This window comes from Xiphophorus hellerii, chromosome 10 (assembly GCF_003331165.1).
Source record: "Xiphophorus hellerii strain 12219 chromosome 10, Xiphophorus_hellerii-4.1, whole genome shotgun sequence".
NCBI lineage: Eukaryota > Metazoa > Chordata > Actinopteri > Cyprinodontiformes > Poeciliidae > Xiphophorus > Xiphophorus hellerii.
The window spans coordinates 22716443-22734043 of NC_045681.1; the positions used below are offsets into that span (position 1 = coordinate 22716443).

General features: G+C 47.2%; 1 protein-coding gene across 3 annotated transcripts in view; it reads right to left on the reverse strand.

Annotated features, from left to right (window-relative positions):
* ep300a (EP300 lysine acetyltransferase a) overlaps positions 1–17601 on the reverse strand; it is a 49942-nt gene that overhangs the window by 13376 nt on the left and 18965 nt on the right. For all 3 annotated transcript variants that reach the window (XM_032573507.1, XM_032573508.1, XM_032573506.1), the window contains exons 18-19: positions 15826–16001; positions 14454–14542 (exon numbers count right to left, since the gene is read on the reverse strand). In XM_032573507.1, the coding sequence (XP_032429398.1) occupies positions 14454–14542; positions 15826–16001 (265 nt within the window). The remainder of the gene's footprint in view (positions 1–14453; positions 14543–15825; positions 16002–17601) is intronic.

A 17601-nucleotide genomic window follows, 5' to 3' on the forward strand; every position in this document is an offset into this window, starting at 1 on the left:
GGGGCCTAGTGATGGCCAGCAACGAAAGCATGAGAAGAGTAATGGTGAGCGTGCAGGGACTGAGATCACCGGACTTACCAAGGGACACCGCCAGGTCGATTGCAGAGAGCGGAGTGGTGAATATAACCAGGACCAACAGTCATTTCTTCGTGTTCAAAGAGGTGGTGGTGGTGGTGGACCCCCGTCTGCATCGACTCCGCACTGAGCGAGGGGTGCAATTGGCGGCTGAGATGGAGGAGCAATGCCGCATTAGCCATCCATCACAAGAAGTCAAGAAATATCCCTTAAAAATTCCCCAGAGAGAGGTTTCAAACACCACCCAGAAAGGTAAAGCCAAGGCCGTGCAGCCACCCAGAATAAAGATAAAGGAGGCACCTGTTGAACCAGGGTTCTCCGCAGCAAGGTACGTTAAGGAGTTCTCGTTTGAAGAGAGCCGCAGTGAACTGAAAAAACCCAATGTGGGAAGAGTCAAGAATGAGCAGCCGACGGTCCCGAAAGAACAAGGACTGATGAAACCAGCCAAGATTCAACCGCTGAACTCCCCCGGGAGAGAACCTCTTCGACAACAACAGTATGAGGATATCAGCGACTCGGAAGACGGAGAAGAGCAGCCGGAGATCGAACAACCTGGAGAAGAAGAAGAGGAAAGTGATCACGGCAGCGTCTTCTCCGACCCGAAGCAACCACCGACAGAGCACAAGACACTCCGAACAGGACAGCACCGGGGTAAGAAGAAAGAAATGGAGACCTTTGACATCGAGAAATCTTCTGAAAGACTGGCGAGAGACGTGACCTGGGGTCCAGTGCAGGCTAAGGACGGACGGCGTACGTATGTACCAGAGGCCGGCCAAACCGAGTACCAGATCCCGGCAGGATGGGCCAGCAGGTTGGGAGACCGGGTGCAGCTCGAGGTGGAAGCAACAATCGGAGAATGGGCTAACATCCTGATGACACCATCCTGCTCCACCCTGACAGCACACTATTCCCTGACTACCAACTTCAGGAACGCATACATTGGAATTATGTACGATGTGATGCTGCGACGACTGAAGAAAGCCGCCTACAAGTACTCCAGGGAAACTCAACAGCAGCTGGACGAAGTGTCGGCGGATGAAGAGGAACCTCAGGCGACGTCTTCGGAGCCAGGACCGCGGATCCCGGCGAGACAACCAGAGGTGTCAGCTCAGCTACCTGCCACTAATACGGGACAGGACGCTTACGCCGAGCTGAAGAATCTAAGGCTGGTGATCAGGAGTAAAAACGCAGACGAAAACAATGAGGAATATCTGAAAGATGTTTGGCCAACTGTGCTGTCTACCACCAACCACGAGGGAGCCAAAAAGTTGTGGCTGACCAGCGTGACCTCGGACCCGATGGTTGGAACAGATTCAGCGCAGAGCAACTATGAAAGGCTGGTGTTGGAGGACATGGATGATGAAGAGTCCCAGGTGAAGAGAGCCAGAGGACGGCTGGACAGGGGAAGCCGGTTGGAACCGCTTTGGCACACACTTAAGCAGACCGTTTCTCCTGCGAGATATGTGAAAGTGCTGCGTGAAGTGACAAAGGGACGCAGGGGAGAGATCGTTTTCGTCAAGTTGCCAGTGAGAAGCACAACAATCGCTCAGATGGATGTAGCAGTGCAAGGATTCGACCTGGAACAGCAGTACTACGAGGACAAAAGGAAGAAGGAGGCTAGCCAACCGGCAAAGCCACCGGGAAGGGTTAACATCAGACAACCATCTAACTTCCAGGGTAGACCGTTCCAGCAAGGAGCACCGCCATCCAACTTCCAGAGCAGACCGTTTCAACAAGGAGCACCGCCATCCAACTTCCAGAGCAGATCGTTTCAACAAGGAGCACCGCCATCCAACTTCCGGAACCGGCCGTTCCAGCAGAAACCACCAGGACCACAAGGGAAACCGACCAACCCGCCGGCTTCATCAAACCAGCCAGGAAAAGGTCAGTTCTTGACAGATGAGGAGTATAGGAAATTGAGCCCAGAAGAGAGGACGGCCCTCCGTGAGTCCCGTAAAGCCGGGGCCGGAGGGTCACCAAAGTAATGGCGTCCAGGTCGCGGGTCATTCTAGAAAATGCCTACTGGGAGGGGGACGAAATCTACGCTAAAGTGGAGGGAATACCCTACCTGGTGGACACAGGAGCGGAGGTGTCTATGACCCGCAAAGACCTAAAAACAGCAGGACACCTGAAGGTTCAGTTTGCTAATGGAAAAGTAGAAGAAATGCCATATGGGACCTGGAAAGGAGTAGTGTGGGTGAAAGGTCCCTACAATCTCCTCACAGTAAAAGACTTAGACGAACTCAGCAAAAAGAAAGGCACACATCGCCGACTAGAGCGAAGGCTGACAAGCCTGAGAGCAAGATTGGTGAAAGTCGGCCCGACCCAAGCAGGATCAGAAAAGCGAGACTGGTACAAACCGGTCGACATACCAACGGTGACAGAACAGAAACTTGAAGAGAGTGACTTCTCCCCGGCTGGGAAAGAGAAGCTGCGTGAGATCATCGTTACGGCGCAGGTGGCACGGTTTAAGAACGATTGTGGAGATTTGGGCCCCAAGTTCGTTCATCATATCGAAGGTGGGGTTCATCCACCTGTTCGGCAGTACCCGTTGAACCCAGGAGCAGTCGAAGAAATGGACAAGATCGTGAAGGAACTGGGTGCCCTAGAGATCATCAGAGAGGAACTCAACCCGATCACCAACAGCCCCATCCAGGCGGTAAAGAAACCTGAGTCGGCTGGAGGGGGTTGGAGGCCAGTTATCAACTTCAAGGCCCTGAATCGGAGAACAATAGCAAACCGAGCCAGTCTAATCAATCCACAAGGAGCGCTGAAAACTCTTCGAGTCAAGAAGTTCAAGTCTTGCATCGACCTAGCTAATGGATTTTTCTCCCTACGCCTCGCCAGACAATCGCAAGGTAAAACTGCATTCACCCACAAAGGCAAAAGCTATGTGTGGCAAAGGTTACCTCAGGGCTACAAGAACTCCCCAAATGTGTTCCAGTCAGCAGTGATGGAGGTACTGGGGGACGTAGGTGCTACTGTGTACATTGATGACGTTTTTATTGCTGATGACACAGAAGAAGAACACCTAGAGAGGCTACAAAAAGTAGTAGAAAACCTCACCAAGGCAGGTTTGAAGCTAAATCTCAAGAAATGTCAATTTGGACAGTTCCAGGTGAACTATCTGGGTTTCCAAGTCACGTCGGACTTGGGACTCTCTGATGGGTACAGAGAAAAGCTGACGAACATTCAACCACCACAGTCAGAAAATGACTTGCAGAAAATATTGGGACTGTGCAACTATGTCAGAGACCATGTGCCCAACTATCAGAAATATGCTAAACCCTTGTACCACTGCCTGAGGAAAAGTGAGGACGATGAGAAAGACGGAAGAAGACCCTGGGTTTGGACAGCAGCCAATCAACAGAACCTAGAGGAACTGAGAAGGGCCATTCAAGCAGCTGTGAGATTGGAGCCAAGAAGTTTATCAGAAAGACTCGTGGCAGAGATCAGCTGCGAGAATGACGATGCCATGATCAAAGTGAGTAACGAAAATGGAGGCTTGGTTACCCTGTGGAGTTACACCCTGACTTCTGTTGAAAAGAAATACCCGCAGGAAGAGAAAGAGCTAGCGGTGTTAGCTCGATATTGGGGCGTGCTGAAGGATTTAGCACAAGGACAACCAGTTAAAGTCATCACACAAAGCCAAGTTCACAAATACCTAAGAAAAGGGACTGTGGAAAGTACTAAAGCAACTAACACTCGGTGGGGAAGATGGGAGGACATCTTGCTGGACCCGGAGCTTGAAATTGGGCCAGCGCAACCCACCAGTAAGAAAAAACCACAAGAAACACCTGAGAAGCCAGGACAACCGGAATGGACAATCTACACCGATGGATCCAGAAAGGGGTCCGACCAGTCGGCATACTGGGGATTTATTCTGAAGCAAGATGGCAAAGAGAAATGCCGTCAGAAAGGGAAAGCCCCCGGTAGTGCTCAAGCCGGAGAAGTGACGGCAGTACTGGAAGGATTGCTGGAGCTGGTGAAAAGGAAAATCAAAAGTGCCAGGTTAGTAACCGACAGTTACTACTGTGCTCAGGCCCTTAGAGAGGACTTGGCCATTTGGGAAGAAAATGGTTTCGAGACAGCAAAGGGCAAGCCAGTGGCACACAAAGACTTGTGGAGAAAGATTGCTGAGCTAAAACTGCAGTTGGAAATAGATGTTGAGCATCAAAGAGCACACACGCATGAGGGAGCTCATTGGCGTGGGAATGATGAAGTGGACTGTTATGTCCAACAAAGAAAGATCGTCTTTGTCGGTACCGAGAAGTGGGACAGTACTCCCAGAGGACGGGAGGTCCCAGAAGAGTACGTGGTCGAGGTCGTGCGGAGCGTGCATGAGGCCCTTGGACATGCAGGCGTGCGACCTACACGTAAGGAACTGGAGGAGCAAGACCTTTGGATCCCAGTGAAACAAGTCCAACGCGTGCTAAGGGACTGTGAAGTGTGTGGTCAATACAACGCAGGTCGCCGAGGGCAGCGGATGGATGGGTTGTCCATCAAAAGCACGGTCCCCTGGGGCTCAGTCTGCATGGATGTTGCAGGTCCCATGGGGATAACAGGAAGGAGAGGTGAAAAGTACCTCTTAGTGCTGGTGGATTCTATGTCGGGGTTTGTAACTACAAAAGCAGCCAGAAAAGCAAACGGCAATAGCGTTGTCGGCATGCTGGAACAAGTATGCAGTGCCCTGGGAATCCCGAAAGAACTGCGCACGGACAATGGGACTCATTTCCGTAATTCACAGGTTGACCAGTGGTGTCAGAAGTATGGAGTAATGCGAGTTTACTCGCCACCCTACACCCCACAAGCTAACGGAGTGGTGGAACGAGCCATTGGGTTAGTGAAAAGCTGGATAGCTAAAAATGCTAACACCAACAGCTGGAGCACCCAAGCGGTGGAAATAGGGCAGGCCCTGAACGACAGAAGCAGAGCCGAAAGACCCGCCCCTGCGATGGAACTCAACCAACGGCCGTTCACCACGAAGGAAGTGGGGCGGGGCTCCAGCGACAAAAAGGAGAAGCTGACGCCCAGAGTGCCATTCCGAGAGGGACAGCGCGTGTGGGTCAAAGCAAGAGAGCAACCTGTACATGCAGCAGTAAAACCCAAGTTTGACACAACTGACATCGTCAAGAAAGTACTGGATAGGAACACAGTATTGCTGGAAAGAAAAGGGATCCAAGGGGTTGAGCAGCTCAAGCCGGTTCCTGACTAAAGTGAAACAGAAGCCGGTGAAATGGCCAGTGAATCATGTACCATTCCACCCTATCTCGGACTGGCCACCGTGAAAGGGGTGGTTGTAGTTAGAAGAACACCTTCAGGGATTTGGGCAGGACGAGCCCTGAAGAAATTGGATTGGGCTAAAAATGGAGTCCTGTCGGAGGAGAGAGAGATGCTGGTTTGGGGGAAAGCTAAAAGCGGCTGTCCGGTTTGTTTAACGGACCACCATCTCCCCATTATCTGGGAAGGACCAGGCCGTGAGAAGCCAAGGCACCAGGGAGCTACCGCAGAGATGCTACAACACCTTCGCGTCTCCCCGGTCACGGTGTTGAACAATACAATCTGTGGGAACTGCCGAGTGGGTTACCTGCCCCGGCTTAAGTTGGAAACCCAATGGGGGTGGCTCAAGGAAGAACCAAGAACTTGTTATTGCACGTGGGATGGAAATGAGCTACACCACTGTCCTGTGTGCGAGGAACAGCTAAGGAGCGGAGAGGTAACACTGACAGGCGAAGCTGAAGGGTGGCAAGTGGCAAGGTTCTACAGCTCGCTGCGGTATTACAGAACCTACGGGCGAGTGCAATCGAACTATGGGAGCCCCATACCGATAATATTACCAGGACCTTCCGCTCCTCCGAACACTCCAGAAGAACTGGACCCATGGGTGTGGAGGAGGGAAGAAGGACCTCATGATGTCCTGTGGGATTCTGTTCAAGCCGCCTGGCCGTATGACGCTGCTAGAGCTTCCCTGTCCTTTCCACCACTGAATGCCAACCACTCTCCTGTGGTCTTCCGAGTACATCGGCCTCATGCATACCAACCATCAGCTGAGGAGCTAAGTGCACTCCCAGATGACGCCCGAGAGCAAGCCGTTAATGGTGGGTGGACAGGCCCCTGGGAACTGACCACCTGGGCACATCTGATTTTGGAGGTCATCAATGACTGCACAATACCAATAGTAGATCTGCCGGATGTACCAAGGGAAGATGGGGTGCGCAGCTCAGATATGTATTACTACACCACTGAGGTGGACGGATGGGGCAGCAATGCGGTGAGACCAAAGGAGAAGTCTTGCCTGTACTGGGTGACAGCGGAATCCCAGTTTCGGGATGGAGTTTTGCAACACCCAGGAGGCGTGGCTCACAGGGCGAGTACGCCCTCTGATCCTAGCACCTCCTGTCAAGTCCAGCTGTCAGTGCGCATGATCACCGTCCCCTATAAAGGGATCTATTCAGTCGGAGCCGCCATCAAAGTGGTACCAGACGAGCAGACTTACGCCACCGTGTCCAGTACGGAGTCGGAGCCTCCCAAGAAGAAACCCAAAACTCACGCCTGGCAGAAGCTCGCCTCAGCATTTCCATGGAGAAAGACAAACCAAAACTGATGGACGCACCGGAAGGAGAAAAACGAGTCGTCAAGTCTAAAGGTCAGCAAAAAACCAAAAAGCGAAAGGGAAGACAGTGTTTTGTGACTAGATTGTTCAAAGTGGGGGTTGGAGTCTCATCGGGACTATCAGACAGAGGCCCGTTTCTAAGACTCCCTACCACCTCCATTCTACTCGATATGCCAAGAGAAGATTTCACTGTTTCCAATCCGCTTACCGAGGCCTATTTTCTCAAATATCTCATATATCTCCGACCCACCAATTTCCAAAACACAAAACAGGTGGGGGAAAGTGAAGAATACACGACGCCCCCTCCCACGAAGCCACATATATTTATCCCGACCGCACCGCCTGCTTGGCAAGGAAGAGGATCTGAAAACACGGTTAATTTTGCATCAATCTCCCCTATGTGTCCAAGATCTCTACCATGGACTTTTAATACAGTGTATTTCAGGGTACGGGGGATCGAGCTGCGGGTTAGGTGGGGTCCCCATTATCTTGAACCACTGCAAGGACTGTATTGTGAAATTACAGTTAATGACATGATCATTTGGACCACATCACCAAGCATGGCGAAAACCATAATAAAGAGGGAAATGAATCCAGAATGTTATATATTTAATAACACCAAGCTTCCATTGAAATTGGAAATTGACAGGGTCTACCCCAATCCACCACACCAGAGGATTTATACTCCGTCATCCTGGGGGTACCGCACCAGACTAACTCTGCATGGACAATCATTGTACACCTACATCTCAGTACCGGCCCCAATAGGGTACAAACACGAATCCTGGTATGACCAGGCGCTGAAAACTGGCACCGCCCAAGGCGCGTTTCCTCGGCCGGACTACTGGAGGGTGTTCCACTGGAAGTGGGTGTGGAGGGGGTTGGAGCCTGATTTACCCTACCCCTCTCCCATATTAACAGCCCTGCAGCAGAGAAGGGCCACCAGACGGGTTGGAAAGAACCCTGCCAACCAGGGCCACCTCAAGGCTTTGAGGAAAATCTGTGCAAAGCCTGATACATCAGACCCCAGAGAAGCACTAATCTGGCCAGGATGGATGCTATCAGCATGAGACGCCGGCCTACAGACCCGGAGCTGCTGGATGTTACATCGGAATCAGACAGCTCTACTGACACTGACGACGACTCGGAAACCTCTAACGAACCTTTGCTACGGAAAACGACTACGATAACCGGAAAATCCCTATGCCTGAAAGGGCTGCTAACGCTTCTTGCCCTGCTGTTTGCTGCTGCTGTTCTTGCTACTATCTTCTACTTCATCGGAGTTGGACCATGGTATCTTACGCATACAAGAGTCACCTACGGACATTCCAAGTACGCTAACTTCAATTGTTGGAACACAAACACCACGGCTATTTTTGTACCATGGGACAACGAAACTTCTGTCCAGAATCGAACCGGACTGTTCGCCAAAAACAACGGTAAAAAGTACGTGGAACGCCGAGCTTTCGGATTGAACGACTCCACTCTGGACGAACTTCTGAATCGCACCTGGGAGATCTACAACTATGACTTCCTCGACACCGGAGTGCTCTGCTGGATACGGGTTCTGCAAAACAAAGAACGACGAACCGTCAGATGCAACTGGATTCACCCGGACCGAGGTATGCCAGAATGGCATTGCAACATGGCCTGTAGGTCGCTGCTACTGTTGCCGAATCAAGGGTACTGGGATACCGAAGTAGTATACCCAGCCCCACACAGGTCCTCAGGCTGTCGAGCCTGGCTTCCCCGAGAGGAGTTTTGGGGAGATTATCACCTGAATTGCAGGGTGGATGACACCATCCCAACTGCACCACCGGGCAACTGGACCTTCCGGAATGCCTCCCGAGGCACCCTTCCAGCCAATGCAACGGTTTCGCCTACATCAGCCAATTTGACTAACATGACGGCTTTCCTGATCAGACAAGGACCTAGACGGTTTATGTATGACAACGAGCAACAGCACTGTTACAAACACCACTTTCTTTGGTTAAATCCTTGCCTCTGGAACAAGTTTGTGAAATGTGTAGGACAGAATTACATAGTATCAGCCATAGAAGAGTACTGGGCTGATTTTTGGCACTCTACACGTCCACACCGTACAGAAATTGAACCCTGGCTGAACAACACGTTCCCGTGGACATACATAGCCAAAGACCAAACGTTCTTTATGGGAGACTTCCCAGAGGGGACAGTTCGTTCTCACACTGGATTAACGGATCTATACATTGCCAACTTGCGTACGCAGCGCCTTCCGACTCCTGATGACCTTCTCACCGTTCCTAAAACGGACTTTGCAAAAATTGACAAGTGTGTTGCACACAGAATTTTCGAGAGCCTAAATGACACCTGCTGGAAGAAAACCCTCTCATCGCCACGGTGCGACCTCTGGCAGGTCGGCAACGCTTTGCACTCTACCTGGAGGTATAACTGCCCTGATCCTGATAAAGCTCCTACGGCTAAATGGGCCCTACGAGCCTGGTACGAGGATTACTATCGAAAATGGGACTACGAGTGGTGGGGACTCCAACAACATGAGGTTGAAGCCTGGGTAACACCATGCCTTAGCGAATCAACAAACTACTGGGTAAAGTACCAGTACATTGCTACGGTCTACTCTAAGGAACGCATGATTTGGCCTGGGATTTTTTGGAGACCGGCCAGTTACGTCAGCCCAAGACCTTGGCGCATGACTTGTAAAAACAACACCAGAAATATCCTTGAATGTGTAATAGGTTTGGCCAGACGACCCTGCGGAGAGCTCCGAGGTTGGGAAAGTTACTGCAAGGACCACTATGCAGACGAGTATGACACTCACTCTTCTGAGGTTACTTGGCGAAAGTTCAATGGAACATGGCGAAGGGCGATAGTGAGCGGACGAACCTGCACCGATGCAATTCTAGGATATCATCTCCAGAAGCGCAAGAGTATACTTGGTCTCCCTGTTCCGTTCATCCCAGACTCCCTTATGGCCATCGCGGAAGGACATGCTTTCCGTAAAAGTCTGTGTGATGGCAACATAGATTCAGGGTTTGACTGGGTAGGACCTAACCTTTTGTATTCCAATCTCACCTGCTCCACCACTACGGAGAATTGGCAGCAATGTGGCGAAGGCCCTGATCAACATGATTGTTACTGGTACGAGACTATGGGGGCAACATTGGTGGCCGCCATTTCTGAGGTTGCGGAAGAAGTTGCTCATGTGGTGGAAGAGGGCCTCAACGTTGTTGAACAATGGTTAATGAGTGCTTTGAGTCTGCTGTGGCCATACTTCTTAGGTCTCCTGGGCGTCGCCGTAGCAATACTCATCGGCAAAATCGTCCTGGAGGCGTGGCTAAAAGCACTGTGTCGTTGCAAAAGGAGGAACTACCAGCCCCTCCCCCCGAAGGAGGAGCCTGCTTCTGCATAAGAGAGAGCTGCCGTATGCCTGCGAGCCATTCAACCTTCACCGCAGCTGCTGAGAAGACCTGATCCAGAGCAACCATCATCGGACATCATGGAAACCAACTCTTCATCCAACTCTTCAACCAACTCATCAAACCCCAACTCACTTTTTGCACCGATTCAAGTGAGTACCCTTGAGCATTTAGGGATTACCCTGGCCTGGGTAGTCTTCTGCCACACCGGTCCTTGGCCTAAGGAACACCCTATGAGGATCTTCGTCGCGCTACAAGGATATGCCAAGCTGATCCTCCGTCCCGTCGTTCTCCACAAATGGGGGTTGGCTTCATCCCTTTTTGCTTGTTACTTGATGGGCCGTACCCGCATTAATTGGCGCAGGGGCGTTGTGGTTTGCCTCTGGCTCATCACCGACACCATAGCCCTGATACTGGAATTGGTCATTGGGGGCACACAAGCTACCCGAGCCGCCCCATTTAAGATCCTCACAGCTATTCTAGAAGGCCTATTCGCAGTATCTATCCTCATCTATTTAGCGCGCCAGGCCTTGTCTATCAAGGGTCGGGGACGGCGAATTTGGATGCAGAAATGGATAGTTCTGGCTCTTTGGGCAACGGTTTGGGGGATCCTTGTGGTCCTCTACTGGCTCCGTAAGACCTCGGACCTGGCCATTGTTGTATGGCTGATGACCTACGCGGCAATATTCCATGATTCAGCTCATGTCTATGATCGAGGTGAACCCGCTCCGGATCATGACATTCCGGCTCCTGTGATTAATTCACCTTGGCTCGCAAAATACGCCGGCACACGGGCTTAAACCAGCCTACTCTCTCAGCTTTCGCTTTTGCATTTTCGTCGTTGTAAGTACATGTAGTTAATCAATAACCACTGATCATGAAGTTACCTGGGTTACTGTTTCTCCTCAGGCATCAACCTGCTGTGTGGGATGTGGAATAACTGCAGAATCTTATGGATTCATTTGGGTTGCATCGTCTTCCCGCTGGTGTCACAAATGCGTGAGCGCCAATCTTAACAATGTAACGGCAATCCTCTGCGCCACAGGGCTGGAGGATTTGCCCTACATAGCGGATTCCACATCTAGATCCCTGGAACGGGTGCACAAAATCGTGTGGACCTCTGCGTTTGGCCTAGACGACGACGACTTCACAACATCTCCGTTGTATACGGGACTACGGCTGCCCGTGATTCATAAGTTATGGGAACACCAAATTACTCGGCAATGCCTCCCAACTTTACATCTGTTGGACGGCCGAATTGTGGCGGTGGGCGACTACCTTCCGCCTACACGTCCCGTGTCTCCAGATTTGTTTATCGACGTCGGATGCCAAGCCAGCAGTGCGACTAACGAGAGAGGTACCCAAACTGAGAACCTCAGTTCATCTCCCCAAGCATGCCAGACTGAGGACATCCTTTCCCCTTCATCTCCATCACCAAGTGATATGGATTTCCAGAATCTGCTGGCAGAATTGGAAGGCTACTGCAACAACCCGTCCGCGCTGCCAGACTTTGGCATGGACTTGCCTTCGCCTCTGCAGCCTCCGCTGGACCGTTCCACCCTTTCCGTCTTAGGTGAAACTACCCTTGACAACGATTTGGGTGCAGAACACTGGCTTTCTCCGCCATCCAATCTGTCGGAGTATGTGGTTGTTGATTCCTGGACACCTTCATCGTCTCCGGTTACCTGCTATGAGCGGGACATCCTCACTGCCACTTGTGGTGATGGACTTGATCTCTTTTGACTTTGGACTCTGTGTTTTCTGCGCAGCACCGTCCGATCTCATGGAGGGGGTGTCAAGAAAACTGGCATAAGGGTATGAGATCTTTCCAGGCACACGCAGAAAAAGATGCATAATGGCTTGGAAGAAATAAAGTGATCCTGTAGTTTGATTAAAAGTTAATTAAGTTGAGTAAGTCTGAATAACATGAATATAAGTAATCACTCAATAACTTTCTGCAAAGCATCTCTGAATAACATGAATATAAGTAATCACTCAATAACTTTCTGCAAAGCATCTCTGATTAATGATCTGTAATGATTTAAATATGTAATGATTATGTTAATGATTAACAACAAGGAAAAGATGTGATTTATTGTCAATGAATATGAAGTTATAATCATCTGAAATCAATTTAACAACAAGTTGAATGTGGATACTGAGTTTTAATAGATGAAGTGAGTTATAGAATATAGAAGAGACGAATGTGCAGTACAGCTCTGAGAACAGGAAATGTCGCAAGCAGTTCTGAACAGATGGCCAAGAAGCACAGGAAGAAAGGGGAAGTACGGGAAATTCCACTGTGGTCGGCAAGCAGGTTGGGAAATGTGGGGACTTTTTCATGAGACACAGCGGCCGTGAAGGAAGTCACGTAGGCCAAACCTTCCCATACACACACATGGTGAGGAGAGGCATAAAAAGGGGCTGAAAAGAGGAACCAACCGTTCCCAGTCCGGCGGCGGAGAAGAAGAGACAACACCTGCAATAGCATGCAGGAGCAGATTGAAACACGGACCGCACTTCAGAACTACGGGGAAGCTCAGACTTCACACCGCGAAGAAAGGACTGGGTCCCGTTGCCCCATCTCTAGTTCTTTATTTGACAGACGGTCTCGTCTCAACTCAGCACTTTCAAACTCTGCAGCAGGACTTGGAGGAAGGACAAAGGTCCCACAAGGAGGAAGAACTGGGTCTTGCAAAAAGGATTCAGACCCGTTCTGCTTTGTTTCCTTTCTAAGGAGGATTTTTCCACACGAGACAAAGACCTCAACCAAGGATGCAAGAAATTCCTGTTGCCAAAAGATCCATCATCGTCTGGGTATGAGTTGAATCTGCTCATTGAAATTCCATTTCAGAACTTGCGACTTAATTCTTAGGGAAAGGAGACAGAGTAGTGGGATTGTACATGTAAATTTTATTACACTGTTTTTGATCTATATACGATTGATAATTGATTTGTATGTCGCATATCCCTGCTTAAGCTTGCTTAATAAATTTATACCACAAAATTCTGATGAGGTTGGTGGACATTGGAATTAATAGAGTCATTTAATCTTTGTCCAGTTCTTTTAATCAAGGTAAAACTAATGTACATGATTCCAGTAAATAGGAGGCTTCATAATTTCCTTTGGTGAGAGTAAATAATGACCCTGGGACTTACCTCTAAGTCACTAAACATAATCTAGCCGGTTCCAAGTGCAAGTTATGATTTAGAAAGTGGGCTACCGTTAACAGAAGTGGTTATTGGAATTATGCAGCTGCGAGGGCTACTCAGCTGATTGTTTCTTAACTGTAAAGGGTCATAACTTCTGGATTGGAGGTAGTTAGAGCTAGACGAGTCACTTTCGCTACCAGTTTAAATAGATTATCTCTTATAGAGTACTCTTAGGGTAATACCCAGGACTCAGAGATTTTCCGGACCTGTTAGACGGAGAACTGGTCAGTAGGCAGCCCTGGGGAGTAGTGAGGAGTGGGCGGGGCTGACTATTGCAGGATAACCTTCAATACAAACTCTGATCACTGTTTTAGTGATGCTAGCCAAGCTAGCTGCATTAAACTGCAGACTGTTGACATTGTATAAAGTGTAAATAGCAGCAGAAAAATTACAAATTTTCTCCACTTTGCTGCTTCACATTGGTAAACAGTAGCTGTGTTTTGGCCTGCTTCAATAAGCAATAAATCAATGAATCGCTCAACTATTTCCATTTGCATGATTTATCATTTTTCTCTCTTTCTACCAAAAATTGGATGATAAAAGTCTTCAGTCTGCTTTGGTCTCAACTAGCCCTTTTTTTTGGAAGAACTATTTTGTTTACAGACACTTGATAATTCATTTTATTTATTGTTTGTGTTGTTTTGTTTATTTATTTTGTATATTTAAAATGCCTTACAGTTCCGGTGTTAAATGTTCATTAAAATTAAAAGTTTATTGCTCTTTGACAGCGTATTCTTGCATTATTGTGCCGTTACCATCACATTACTTGAAAATGGTCTCAAAACAACAATATTATTGTTTACCCCACAACTCCTAGGACAATTTATTGTCCATAAAAATTGTTATCGTTGTTAATTAATTATTAATTAACAATTATTCTTTGAGGTTTCAGAAAATCATAAAGAATGTGATCGTAGGACTGACTGTTAAAATGCCAGTGCGTCAAAAATCACAGGGAGGTTAATAGAAATGGAGAACATAAAGTGAAATGTTCAGGGAAACCATAAATCAACTCAACATATACATAGAACACTCATGTAAATACATATAGTTGATTACTAGTAGTAATTTTACCAGTCAAAATACCTAGGTGAAACCCGACCCTGTGTTATTCAATAATCATCTCCTCTACATACCTGTTTTGGTAGCTGAAGTAAACGGCATCTCTGGGAATGGTGCACAGCTGCTTCCCGTAGCAGCACAGTGTCTGCGGAGAAAACTCCAGCTGATGGACACAAGACAAGAGGACAGGGGACATGTCAATCTGATGGCTCTCTACAACTTGAAGTTTAAAGGATAACGTCGTCAGGGATCAAGTAGACACCTTCAACTAAAAATGCTGTCATTTTAAAAAGCATTTAGCGAATGCACTCAGTTATAATAAGTAAAATAGGAAGAAGACTAATCCAAACATCAACTTTGAAAAGTCTGCCATTAGGGCCAACATGTCTAATATTAAGTCATTAAATGTAGACCATTCATCCAGGCTTTCCTCATACACACACTAAGTTTAGGTATTTGTCTTTAAAAACAAAAATAGACCCCCCCCCAATAAAAAGTGAAACATGATACTGCAGTAGTATGGCCCTGACTAAAATTAGTTATGAACCAACGTCACAGGCGAAGCAGACTTCAGTTTTGCATTTGAGAGCCGGATCAGGTTTCATTAGCGGAGGAAACGACTTGTCCACAGATTCACAGAAAACAAAAGCTTCTAAAACAATTAGAAAACTCAAAGGATATAAAGAAATGGATGAATGGTTAAATTAAACAATGTTTTGTATATGCAAGAACTGGTTGGTGTCACCGAGGTTTGACTGGGTATTTCATTTTATTCTGCTTATTTCCTGCCGTTTTTATTGTTTGTTTGTCTAAACTTTGTCTCCTTTCGCTTTTGTGTGACCAAACAGTCTAAACCTTTTGTCACATGGGACATGTGATTTCTGAGCCAAAAAATTACTTTTTTTAAAAAGAACTAAAACGACAAAACAAACATAGTATATACAGTATATATATATATATATATATATATATATATATATATATATATATATATATATATATATATATATATATCTTTTTAGTTGAACAGGCTCAACAACAAACTGAGCATACAACAATTTTAAAGAAACAAGAAGTCTGTTTTTTTGTTGTTTGTCTTGTTTTGTTTAAATCACTGTAGATCCAAACCTTAAAAGGGATTTTGCACATTATTGAAAGAAAAGCTTCCAGTTTGAAAATTCTTTTGGGCTTGGACAAAACATAAAAGAATAAATTCAGCTAATCCTCAGCAATAAAAGCAGAATTTGGGTCCCACTTTTATCAATCCAGGTATAATCAATGAATAAAAAGAAGGTTTTCGTTCTCTAAAACCTTTTTCTAACTAAACGTCAGTTGACAGGTCTGGCCTAACTAACTATGGAATCAAAGAGAAAGCAAAAAGTGTTTGATAAAAGACAAATACTTTGCAATATTTCCTGCTGAAAGAAGAACTGTGTGCCTACACACCTTCCTGCCGCAGCAGTAGCCCAGGCCCTGCATGACGGGGTCGATCTCCTGCTCAAACACCTCGGCCAGCTTGGAGCAGTACTTGTAGACGCGGGACGTTTTGCGGTTGTACAGCCAGGCGTTGTTGAACATCAGCCAGATGTCGTCCACGTACTGCCACGGGTCCTGGTACTGACCTGCAGCGACACAAACGCCACAAAGACAGAGCCAAACCCCGGCTGGTCAGTTAGTGCGTGATCACTGATAGATCCAGAGGTTTAAATGACTCTCTGGTTAGTAGAAGAACTTTACATTAAAATATAAAGGGAGGGGATCACTTATTGGTTAAGTAACTTTGACGTTTTGCTGTCACTTGACAGGACATGCTGAGTTGTGCATTAGTCATGAATTTTTTTCCACCGTCTTGTTGTTGTGCAAGGGTCAGTACAGCTTAATTCAGTAGCAGAAATAATCAAATAAGTAAAATCAATCATCTAGTCTGTCTTTCCCTACTGCTGACACTGAGAACTAAAAAAGGGAACCTTTGAGAGAGACGGACGGAGTTTGGCGTTTCGAACCCCAGACCTGGCCTGATGATGAAGAAGGTGTTGCAGCAGGAGGAGGAAGTTGATCGATGAAGGCAGGGATCTCTGTAGGTCTGATGAGCTTCTTCTCTGCATGGATGGTGAGGTCACACAGGACTTGCAGGAAGGAAGGCATCAGTTCTTCTTCTTTGCCTTTGTTCTTTGCCTTGGTCTTTGCCTTTGTCTTCATCTTTGTCTTTGGGGTCTGAACCCAGCTGATGAGAGAAGTGCGATTTGAAGCCACAGGTTGTGGGGCTGACGGGTTGGTCCCCATGCGCAGAACAGTCTTCGGCTCTGTGGCCCCGGCTCTTCTTCAGCTGCAGAGTTCTTTGTCCGTCTCGATCTTGGCTCGAAGCTGCCTGGAGGATCCAACCAAAGGTTCCTCTTTTGCACCCACCTTTTATAGGGTTTATCCACCCTTTTGGTGCATTTGCATTGGCTAGCACTGTTGCTGTGCTTGTTTCATTGGCTGACTGCTTAGACAGATGATCTCATATCCATCACTGTCTTAGAGACATTTCCTGATGTCTGTGCTAATGTCTCAGGGTTGATCAACCTCCTATGTCCCTTGCCTGCACGACCTTTTCTCTGAAACGTTTACGTTGTTCAACAATCTGTTCCTAAATAAAGCGTTGGTCATCTCTGCTCTCCTGTTAGTTCCCCTTTTTCCCTTAACCTTTCACCTTTCACCTACCATCTACCTCCAACATATCAGTGATGTTTACTTGCAGTTACACCTTTTTACACCATGTCAAGTTCAATGTCAAAATCACATTTATATCACATTTATTTTCTTTAGCTTCTCTGATTTAGCATTCATTTATAATTTTATAACCATAACTTATTAATTACTCTTATTATAATCTTAATGTGAGTTATTACAGATGTTTTTTTCTGAAAAGAAACCAAGAATAATCCATGATTCTAATTATTTGATACCAAAGTTACAGTTACTTGTTTTTCTTGTAAGTGTTCCCACAAATGTAAGTAAGTATTATTATAAGTAAACCAATATTAATATAAGTATTTTACTTTGAATCTTATCAAATTACTCAAAATGTTTAGATTTCATTCTTTAAAACTTTCATGCTTTGAAATAAGGAATAGTCTCAGCTATTTTTATAAATCTGCAGGCTGGAACCTTACTTCCTCTTTTTCCAGGAAACCTGCTTTTCCTGTTTAATGACTCTCTCTGACTGACTATGATTTCTTA